General features: G+C 35.2%; 2 protein-coding genes across 2 annotated transcripts; one reads left to right on the top strand and one right to left on the bottom strand.

The window, feature by feature from the left end:
- Positions 1-5,165: 5,165 nt before the first annotated feature.
- SAPINGB_P004083 (uncharacterized protein) lies at positions 5,166-7,433 on the top strand (the record flags this gene model as incomplete). The annotated part of the gene is made up of 1 exon (XM_031998798.1): positions 5,166-7,433. The coding sequence occupies one exon, from the start codon at positions 5,166-5,168 to the stop codon at positions 7,431-7,433; it is 2,268 nt and encodes a 755-aa protein (XP_031854689.1).
- A 152-nt stretch (positions 7,434-7,585) lies between these two features.
- Positions 7,586-10,087, bottom strand: SAPINGB_P004082 (uncharacterized protein; the record flags this gene model as incomplete). The annotated part of the gene is made up of 1 exon (XM_031998797.1): positions 7,586-10,087. One exon carries the CDS (start codon positions 10,085-10,087, stop codon positions 7,586-7,588), a length of 2,502 nt encoding a protein of 833 aa, XP_031854688.1.
- Positions 10,088-11,211: the final 1,124 nt, after the last annotated feature.

The raw sequence follows: 11,211 nt of genomic DNA, 5'->3' as shown, positions 1-11,211 counted from the left end.
TTTTATTATTATTAAATTATTATATAAAATAAATTAAAAAATAAAAAAAATTTTTTTGAAAAGATTTACAAACGGATTTTTTACCTCATATTTTGGCCTGATTGAAGAATATATTTGATCCTATCTACAATATTCGCAATTACTTTCTCTTTCAGTTTTAAAAAAAAAATTTTTTTTTTTTTACATAATATTCTTAACTATAAAAATTAATAGGAAAGGAAAGGGAAAGGAATAAAGAAAAAATTGGGTATACTAAATATAGAAAGTCCTTAATATCACGAGTATTATATATATATATATATACATTTCTTTCTCCCCCGCGGTAACATTTCTGTTGAAAAAAAATCGATCAAGTTTATAGATATGGAAATAAAAAAAAAAAAAAATTTTTTTCTTGAAAAATTTGACAGATAAATGAAACAAAAAAAAAAAGATAGACTTTGGACTGGATTTCTCAGTAAGCCATTAAAAGGAGGTAAAAATATATGAAAAAAAAAACAATAATAAAATTGTTACGGAAATAATAATATATAAATCAATAATTATATTTTAACTTGATTGTTTTTTTTCTTACGTATTGTCGTATCATTAATATTAAACTCTGGATAGCTAAATAAATAAATAAAAAAAGAAACAAAAAAAATATCATTTGCATCATCAGTATCATACAAACCACGACTTCTTATGTTTCTCCCCCTTTTCTTTTTACTCCCCTTTTTTTTTTTTGTTGTTGCTTCAAATATTTATAAATAATATTGCTAATTAGCAATTTTTTTTTCTTTTATTCATAAGAGAGATTTCTTTTTAAAAAAAAAAAAAAAAAAGAAAATGGTTGTTTATTTTGCTATTTTGCTATTTTGCTATTTTACTGTTTTGCTGTTTTGCTGTTTTGCTGTTTTGCTGTTTTGCTGTTTTTCATTTATTTTATTTTATTACATTTTTGTTTTTCAACTTAAATTCAAGTATAACATTTATGAATTCGAAATAAAAATATATATATACAATTACTATACAGTGCGCACTTAACTAAGACATCATTTATTTTTGAAACAAAAAAAAAGAAGAGGGTTTGTTAATTGATTGATTGGTTGAGGTTTTTCAAATTAAAATTCAAAATCTTTTTATCTATATATATATATATTTTAAAAAAAAATCCTGAGTAAAATATTTAGTGTAAACTTGAATATTATTATTCAAATTGAAGATATCAATTTAAACTAAAACGTTTTATTTTTTTATTTTTTATTTTTTCTTCTTTTTCTTTTTCTATCCTCAACTTGACATTGATGACTAAGATCTTATTATCCTATTTTTTCTTCCATCCTCAACTTGACCTTGATTACTAATATCTTACTATTTAAATCTTTTTTTTTTTTTCAAATAATCACTTTCTTCACTTCTATCCTACCCTCATTCCATGTGTCTCTATATCCAATTTAAATCAATAAAATTTCTCTTAAAAACCTCCAAATTCTTCTGATTAAATAACATATCTCTTCATATCTAACTTACCCTCATTCCACTCGTCTCAATGTTCTATTTTTGATTTTCTTCTCTCAAATGGGGTCCACTACCACACTGCTTAGTACTTTGGATCCACATACATGTATGTACACAAAGCACTTTTGAGAAGAACAGCCTCACACCTTCACCAAATATACTCTCCATTCTCTTTCACCCTGTATTCTTATAAGCCCGTACTCGTAGCAAGACAAGTTTATATTAAAAAAAAAAATAAAAGGAATCGCCTTAAAAATAGTTTTAGCAGTATACCAACTTTTCCAGCCTCGGATTCAATATTCAAAAGGGTTATTTTATCCCAGAAACTTATTGTTTGATTTCCGGGTGCCTGATTACTACGAACATGCAAACTTTGCAAATTATCATGTTCAATCTAGTAGATCTCAATGATAATAAATTGCCACCGTTAATTTTCAAATCCATTTTTTAAATTCTTGTAATCAATTGAGCCCTAGAATCTACCTCCTAATTTAAACAAGGTTTTTGATTGATTCCAAAATCATTTTGGAGAAAACGTTAAACACCCATCACCTAAAACTAGATTTTAATGTTAGATTACTTTACCATCATGCACACAGAATATTCCCTTTTTGAAAAGGTAATAGGTTCTAAAGAAACTTAAGTAATCTCTCCAGATTTTTTTTCTTAATCTATCGAATTTCCCTAAATTGTCTATGATGATTGCTACTTTTGATCTACCATGGTTATTCTGTCATCGCCCTAGTGCATGGTGAACTCTCCCTTCTAAAATGAATTTTTTTTTTCTGTAGATCATTTTAAAGTCATGAAATTTAAGTATAGTCACAAAATTTCCTGGCCAAAATGTTATTATTATATTTATAATTCATATCAAAAAAATTTCATCACAAGATAAGATCTCTCATACCTTTCACTGTCGAAACATTTCAATATTCAGTAGTCTGACCCCAGTGGCTCGCGCTCAATGAACTACTTATTAAAACAAGATGTATAACCTCACTATATTGAAAACAACGGAGTTCCCTAGTCTGGCTCATGATTCATATTTTGTAGCTTGTACTCGGTCTTATTCTTCTCTTGAAAAAAAAAAAAAAACAGTTGTACTTTGTGCCATCTCCTGAAAATATGTTTTACTTTAAAACACTCAATCGACCTGTTGCACAGAAAATTTACAAATGTGACTGCTACAAATATAAGCCTCCACCTGGCACAAATCTGTTGAAAACTCAAATATGGTTGACTTGAAAATGTACTGCAACTTGAATTCATCGAATCCGGCGGCGTATGATCCATACAAACAGTGTAACAAGTCACCAAAGAAACCTTGTTAAAAGTTCTGCACGATGGAAAACTCCATTATATCGAACCTTAGACTGATAGTTTCCATATTTATTGGAATGATTCTCACTTTTGTTGAACTATATATGTTTGTCAATTAAATGTAATCAGATCATACTCTCTCGCCTGATACAAATGAAAAAAAATATATATATATTTATTTTTAAAGAAAAAAAAAAGGAAACAAAACAAAACAATTAAAATTTTTACAAAAACAACCTTCTCTTTGGCGGGGTTGCTGTTGTTTAGCAGATGATTGGTCCCATACACTGCTTGTTGTCCTTCAATATAGGCAAAGGTCGAGTAATTAACGCCTGTCTTTTTAGATCTTATCTATCAAAAGTGTCAAGATGAATTAAAATATACGCCTTGACTTTGTAAATCTCATTAACAGACAATATCCTGAATTGTTATTTCATTTAACTTCACAATATCATTCTTACAATCACTTGACTCAAAATGTCAATATTCATCTTTCAATCATCATCATCAATAACAAAATTTTCATCCAGCACGATATATCTTTCTAAAACCTTACAACAAATCGCTAAAGTGTCTACTAATGAAAATTCCACTTAAAATTTAATAACTAGTGCTATTGTTTTTAGCGAACACGCCATCTGATTACAAAAAAAAAAAAAAAAAAAAAAAATATGTCAATATAATATCAATACTTTAATTAAAGATATGCTTCCCGTTATTATCTTTACATATACGCCTGTAACTTCAACGACTAAAATGGTCTCAGTGTCACACCCGCAATTTTTAATCTACTATAACTGATCTCTCTATTTTTACAGATCTCTTTTCTTTTAAAATTGGCATCTCAATCATTTTCCGGTCAGAATCAAAAGAGCACTTTGTAGCGGCACAAGATTTATTGTTTGTAAAATCAGCAGACACTTCATTTTTGTCCGATATCTCCATGGAAATCACAAAGACAAACTATCTGCAATCCTCAAAATCCAATATTCCTAGCAAAAGTCGCTAATTATTCTTTTTACCGCTTTCAGTTTCCCCACCCTGTCTTCTTTGTTATGACTATCAATAAGGCCCAAGATCATCAATCTCTTAATAATAAAGTTGGCCCTGACTTATCATGCTCCCTTTTTTTTTTCAAAGTCAAACCTCCCCCTATTCTTAAATACTTTTGATTCTGGTTCCACCTTTAATAACAACTAAATCAACCAAACTATCTTTAGTTATTTGTCAAGAGATTTGTAAAGAAGCCTTGGCTTTTTGAGTGCTTTGTCCCTGGAGCAAAGGCACCGAGAAAAGTGGTAGTGGAGTTGTAATACTTTTGACTTTGTAACACTATTGTAATATATATTTTTTCGCTATAATTGTTTTTATAAAACCCCCTTCGCTATCTTTTGTGAGTATTGTACTAGTTTTACAGTTTAATTTGGCTTTTTCTCAAGCATATTATCATGTTATTGATACTGTTGATCTGGATGGCCAAACTGAAAAAAAAAAGAAAAAAGAGGATCATCAGCACCATACAAATTACTACTTATAAGTATTAGGGGTAATTACCCCTTTCTTTTTTTTTCTCGCTAAATATTGAGCAAACTTTTGTCATTATTGATGCGATAATTTCTTTTTACATCTGTAGATTAAACAAAGAAATTTGGGTTATTTTTGTTGTTAAATGTAAGTATACCTACTCGTTTAATTATTCAAAGAAAAATTCAAATAAAAATAAAAGAATAAGCCCTGAAATTAAAAATAAATTTGTTTACTATCATAAAAATTTTGATTTAAAAAGAAAAAAAAAATATAAAAGTGTTTGATGAGTACCTGACCCAAAGGTCATTAGTCTCGATAAGTTTCTTTTTTTTAAAAAAAAATTAAAAAAAAAATGAGGGGATTGGTTGAGGTTTTTTTAATTGAATAAAAACTTTTTCATTTTTTTTAAAAAGGAAATCAGAATGAAACTTTATTATCTAATTTTTTAATTTTGAATATAATTTTAAATAATTAATATTCAAAAACCATTAATCGTTTTTAATATTAAAATTTTTATTTTATTTTACTACCCTCAACCTAATTTGGATGACTAAGATCTTACTATTTGCATTTATTTATTTATTTTTTTTTTTTGGTCTTTTCTTCTCCACAAACCGCCAAAAATATAATCTCCACCTCTTAAAAGTTGGATTCTTTTTATCATTAAAACTAAACATCATTTCTTCATTTCTCTTAAATAATCACTTTAAAAAATTTCGCTTAAAAAAGAATTAAACTTTATTTCTTTTCTTTTTTTTTTTTCTTTTTCAAATTGCCTCTTTCTTCATATCCAATTTATTCTCATTTCACTCGTCTCAATGTCACATTTGGATATTCTCCCAACTGAGGTTCACTACCACATTGCTTGGTACCTTAGCTCCACAGACAAAGCAGTTTTGGGAAAAACAGCCTCACGCCTTCGTCAAATTTACTCTCCCTCTTCATTCACATGTGTTCTTGTCGAACTGGACTCGCCAACTGGCTCCTCGTATAAAAACAGTCACCCAGCCTACCGCTCAGTCCCTGTAAAGGCTATTCTTCATCCAAACTCATATGCCTGGTTCTCTCCACTTAACGTCCAAATCGTAGTCCTTTCAGGAGCCCCGGATGTCGCTGTCCTCAATGCACTTAATGGTCTCACCCAACTCCCTAAGCTTAAGAAACTTATTCTTGACATCCCGGTGCGTGATAGCATCAATCTTAATGAAGCCCAAATTGACACTCTTTTTGAAAAAACTTCAACTGCTTTCAATACTCTTATCTCTCAACCCCCATTGCTGATTGACTTGCGTGTGGGAGATTACTCCCTAATCAAAAACCTTTCTCCAAAAGCCCATATTAATCACATCTCTTTGCGTCTCTTGCGCCAGCCCGTAGAGTTCATCTCGGTCCCACCGTTTGAAAATCTCTCCAGTATTCACCTCGACCTTGCTCGGCATTCACCCCGCGAAAACTACCGTAGAGCCTTTATTTCTCTTGCTGCTATCCAGACCCTTAAAAAAGTGATTGTCACATACTATGTTTGCGACTATTACAAACTTCAGCCTTTGCTTCTGCTTCCTGCAACTCTGGAAAAGTGTCTGCTTCGCTTCAATCTTCACCCCAATGCTCTCCCACAAGCATTGTACCCAAGTGATATGGAAGAATTTGAAATCCCCCAAGTCACTGAACTTGCTTACGAAACTGGTTCCTTTTCTACTAGTGCTCTCGGTTTCATTCAAAAATTGGTTTTCCCAAGACTCAAAGCACTTGATGGAACTGTGGCTCCATCAGCTTGGAAAGAGATTTTTAATCCAACCACTGGAATCAACACGAAATGGTTTGACCAACCTCTCAATATTACCAGTCTCAGACTGGGGATTTACGACCATTATCTAGTGCCAGAAATTAGTTTTCTTTTGATTGCTTTGGGCCAGTTTATTCATCTGAAAACTTTGGAGATTGATATAGATCCATTAATAGAGACTGACACTGAAGATACATCACGGCCAATTTTCGAAACTGTTTTTAAATATTTGCAATCAATTGAGCCAGAGAATTTCCCCTTTAAAAACAAAAAAACATTTGACACATTTGACACATTTGACATTTTTCTAAAACCATATTCAGAAACTAATCAACAAAAACTAAAGTTACTGTTAGATTATTCCACAATCATGCCCAGTGAGTATGACCGTCTCAAAGCTGCAATGGGTCCCAAAGAAACTCGAGTAATCTCTCCAGATATTCTTCTCAATCTATTGAATCTCCCTGAGATGTCGGCAATTATTCCTCATTTTGATTTACCTTTGTTATTTTATCATTTCCCTGGTGCATGTCGGCTTATCCCCTCTGAAACAAGTCATACTATAGAGAATCTTAAACCCATGGCATCCAAGGGAAGTCACGAAATATTTTGGTCAGAATGGTTTTATTTTAAGTCCCATTTAGTTCAGCTATCAGAGCAAAGAACAATGATTATTAGAAACTACCTTGATTACCTTATATGTAATGACACAGCATTTAGCTCTAAAGTGCTAGCCAATACGCCTCCTTGCGCAGTAAAAAACCTCTCAACAGACTGCTACAATAATAATAAACAATTTAATGGGGCGGTAGTCCGATTCCAGCAGCTCGCGCTCAATGAGCTACTTATGAAAACAATTTATGAAAAGCTGCGCAACCTCACGTCATTGACTACCACGGGGTTCCCTGGCTTGGCTCATGGTTCATGGTTTGCAGCTTGTGCTCGCTCTCATTCTTTTCTTGAAAAAGTTGTACTTTTGCCATCTCCAGAAGATGAGTTTTATACTAAAACTCTTAATGGCCCTGTTGCTCAGCAATTTGCAAATGTGACTGCTACAGGTGTGAATACCACCCAGCCCATGTCTTTTAAAGAACCTGACATGTTTACAAATATCTCTAATGCTGTTGTGGTTGACTTGAAAATGTACCGCAACTCGTTGAAGCCAGTGTCTACTTTCCCATACAAATTGTGTGGACAAGTAACCGAAGGCACCTTGCCAAAAATTCTGCGCGATGGAGAACTCCATTATATCGCACCTTCCATTGTTAAAGACTATCCATCTTCTTATCACTTTTGTTGAACTTTATGTCTGTAAATTAAATGTAAGCTCATCCCAATAGTAGAGTTTACTTTTCACGTACATGAGACGTACTCAAAAATAATTTTTTTTTTTTTTTTTTTTTTTCGTCAAAGGAAAACATAAAATATTCTATAAACTCTAAACTTTAAATTCTAAACTCTTATTTGATCAACATTTATCTCGGAAGACGTCCTATCGCCCCATGATTGCACGCTTGAGACTCGCGGAGTGCTGGCCTCACTTCCACCACTCGAATGCATGTAGTCGTCATACAATTCAAGTTCGTAATCATACAACGCACTGGCCCGCACCACGGGCACATGCTTGTTGCTAGTACCGTTACCGTTGGGCATCGGCAAGCCTCCTCCGAGCTGTTGTTGTATGATGCGGCGCACATCCAAAAGCGAAGGTCCGCCTGGTGCCATAAGACTAGAGCCCATTGTGGGCGCAGTAGTAGTTGAGGTCGGGCTAAGATGGGAACGAGGTTGAATTTTTGTAATGACTTTTGACTGTTGATTACCAGTATCGGGAATGTTTCCAAATGTTGTCTTGCTTGCCGGAGCTGATTTTGGCAAGGTAGCTACCTCGAAAACTTTAGGTGATGACGGAAGTGAAGCCACAAACTGCGGAGGTGCAAGATCAAGCGGAGTAGGAACTGTTTTCCGTACAGGCTTTTCAATCAAAGATGAGCATGTAACTTCTTGTTGGTGTCGCTTATCCTTTTCCTCGTTTTGGATCTTGATTTGAGTCATGTCAGAAGCAGGCGGCAATCTAACCTCACTGGTAATGGTGGTATTATTAACAGAAACAGATGCGACCTTTCCTACGTAGTTTTCAGCGCTTACGGAAGTAGACTGTTGCTGATATGGCTCTGTATCTTCCGAGGAACTTGAAAAACTAGGAAGCTTGTGAGCGTCATGGTCTTCTTCTGTGAGTGACAGTTGCCGCGACAGCGAAAAAGACTTGTATGTCTTAGATTGCTGAATATGTTGCTGAGAAATTTTCAGATTTAGGGAGTTGTTCAAGTCGGATGCCTGTCCCGGCGAAATTTCGGTTGCTCTGCGGTAGGGCCGCATTTGTTGCAGTCCATAATGAGGCGTCATGGCTTGTCTGTTTCCAGGACCAGCTGCCGACGGAATCACATTGACTATTCCCGTAGTAGTTTGAGCTGTAGCTAATGCATATCCGTTATTGTCTGCGCCTTGTTGTTGTTGCAGCTGCTGGTGGTGGTGGTGAATTAGTGGGTGATTTCGAGCACAAGGTTCAGGCGCAGAAGGCCGGCGCCAATTATTGGGCGTGTAAGAAGGCTGAGGTGAAGAAACTAAAGGGGTTTGAGATGGGGTTGGGGTGAACTGAGTCCCGGGTTGCGCATCAATAGGTGCTTTGAGAGGCGGGTGATAAGGCGGGGCCAAATGGCCAAGCTTTTTGTCCAGTGGAGATAGTGGCGACTCGGGTGATAGTGGGGATGTAGGTGATGAAAAACTGGACTCTGAACAAGATGATTCGGATGAAGAAGGTGTAGCTGCTGCTGCTGCTGCTGCTGCTGCTGCTGAGACAGAAAGTTTTGGTCGTTGATTATTAACTGGCGGTGTTAGACCTGTACGTACTTGAGGGTCTGATGTTGGGAGTTGAAACGGTAAGCGGAATGCGACTGGGGCTGCAGATGGTCGCTCAGATTTTTCTCTTGGTGGTTCTATTGGACTTTGAGAATGAACTGTATTAGCACGCTTGATACCAATGTTACTGTAGCTTGAGTCGGATGGACCTGGCCCACAAGGATGTTGCTTGTCAGCCGAACTGGTGGGGGTAATGGTTGTGCGGCTGCTACTACTTTTAGTGGTCAAAGTACTAGCACTATACTTTCGAGCCAGCCGCGAACGATTATTCTGACTGCGAGAGCGCATGAGCATAGTTCCATCAGGTGTGATTTCCTTGTAGGGTTTCACAATCGCAACAATCAGGGAATCACGGAGATTGGGATATGGGTTGGAGTCTTTTGCTGGGGGTAATTCCAGGGGCAGGTTTGTTTGTGGTGGAACCTCAGGGGTATTTTGATTCTGGGAGTTTGTTAAATCCTGGTCTTCTTCTTCCTTCTCCTCTTCTTCAGATTTATCTTCTTCTTCTTCGGAACTCTCATCTTCTGATGATTCAGGAGATGCATTTTCTACCGACTGAGATAGCGGTGACGGTTTAAGTTCAGTAGCTGGGGGTCTGCGGGTTGGCACACCAAGTGAAGAGTTAAGAGTCTTCACAGGCGGACCTGAGTACGCTGGTCGGGTTTGTTGTTTTTGTGGTGATGTTGGAGGTAAGGTCTTGACTTTAACTTTTGACTTTTTGCGCTTAGGTACTTCAACTGTCAATGTCGAAGCAGCAACTGCTGACTGCATTGCAATCTCGTTGATTGTTTGTCCGGGAACAAAAACATGGCCTTCCATCAAGACATTTACGTTGACATTAATATTGACATTGACTGTAGTGTTTGATTCTAAAGTCGCAGATGCTTGGTCGTTGGCTCGAGCATATGCACGATGGATTGCAGGGGGGACTGGGACGTTTATGAGAGGTACCAAGGATGGGGTTGGTGGTCGCACGACCATGAGCCCCGTACCATGACGGATAGCAGTTTTACTTTGCTGGATGGGCTCTTGAGCCATAATGAATAAAGGTAGTTATTGGTGTGATAATTTGGGTGAGAAGAAAGAAAAAATAGGGAAAAAGGGTATTTGATGTTTAGATTGGGAAATCTTCGTTTTTTGTTTTTTTGTAGTGGGATGGGCTTTTAAAAAAGGGGGGGATTCTAATCAAAACTTTCAAGAATATTTTATCTAATTCTGAAATAGATGAAGCTGCTCTTGATAGACATGGGCGTCTCTTTTGGCAATTTCATTTTCCTTGCACCTTCTCAGGAATGTAAAAAAAAAAAAGTTCTGATCAGGACTTTTAAAAAGTGCAGAGATTGTCAACATCAGTGGTGAAAATGCCGTCGCCAAGGCAACAACTTTACAACAAAAACAACAAAAACATGAGCCGCACGGCTGAAACTTCTAAAAGTAGAAAGACTTTGTTTACATTTAAGGAAGTCACGTGGATTTTAATGTCTTGATTAGGTCTGAGTTTCCGAAAAAAGCTTGATTTTGTCTGTGCATTCCTTGAAAAAATCTTCAACTCAGTAAATGCCCTCCTACACCCCCACCCCCTTTGGTTGCTCAAATTCCTATGAATGAAGAGCAAGAGAAGGGTGAAAATGTTGACGTTTACAAGGCACTGAATTGAAATAGAAGAATCAGAATAATAATTAATCATAATCCGGCACCAAAGTGCAACAACAGTTATCTATTGAAAGACAATGTGAATTTGAAAATAAAAATAAAATAAAAATTATTTGCAGATGTTATTCAAAAGATGAATGAAGTGTATTAATATAAGAAATTATTTTTGCTTTTGTTACTATGTTACTATGTTACTATGTTACTATGTTACTATGTTACTATGTTACTATGGTACTATGGTTATCTTAAGATTTTTATTACAATCTTCAAATTGCTCAGTTTCAATCCAAAATGAATAAAAAATATGCCTTGTATAAATAATTCAAAAATGTCTTTCCCACTTGTAAAAGCCTTATATAAATCTTAAGATATCCTCATATATGGGGACCTCCTTTTTACAATTGGCTTGGCCCAAAGAATTTAAAAAAAACAAAAATGTCACAAAAGATATTAAAACCTGGTGGAAACTGGTTTCACCAAAAGATAAAGAAAACTAGGTTCTCACTTTT

The sequence above is a fragment of the Magnusiomyces paraingens genome (genome assembly GCF_902498895.1).
Source record: "Magnusiomyces paraingens strain CBS 517.90 genome assembly, contig: contig3, whole genome shotgun sequence".
NCBI classification, from domain to species: domain Eukaryota; kingdom Fungi; phylum Ascomycota; class Dipodascomycetes; order Dipodascales; family Dipodascaceae; genus Magnusiomyces; species Magnusiomyces paraingens.
Note: the sequence above shows the minus strand (reverse complement) of the source record. Positions and strands in the feature narration are given on the sequence as shown.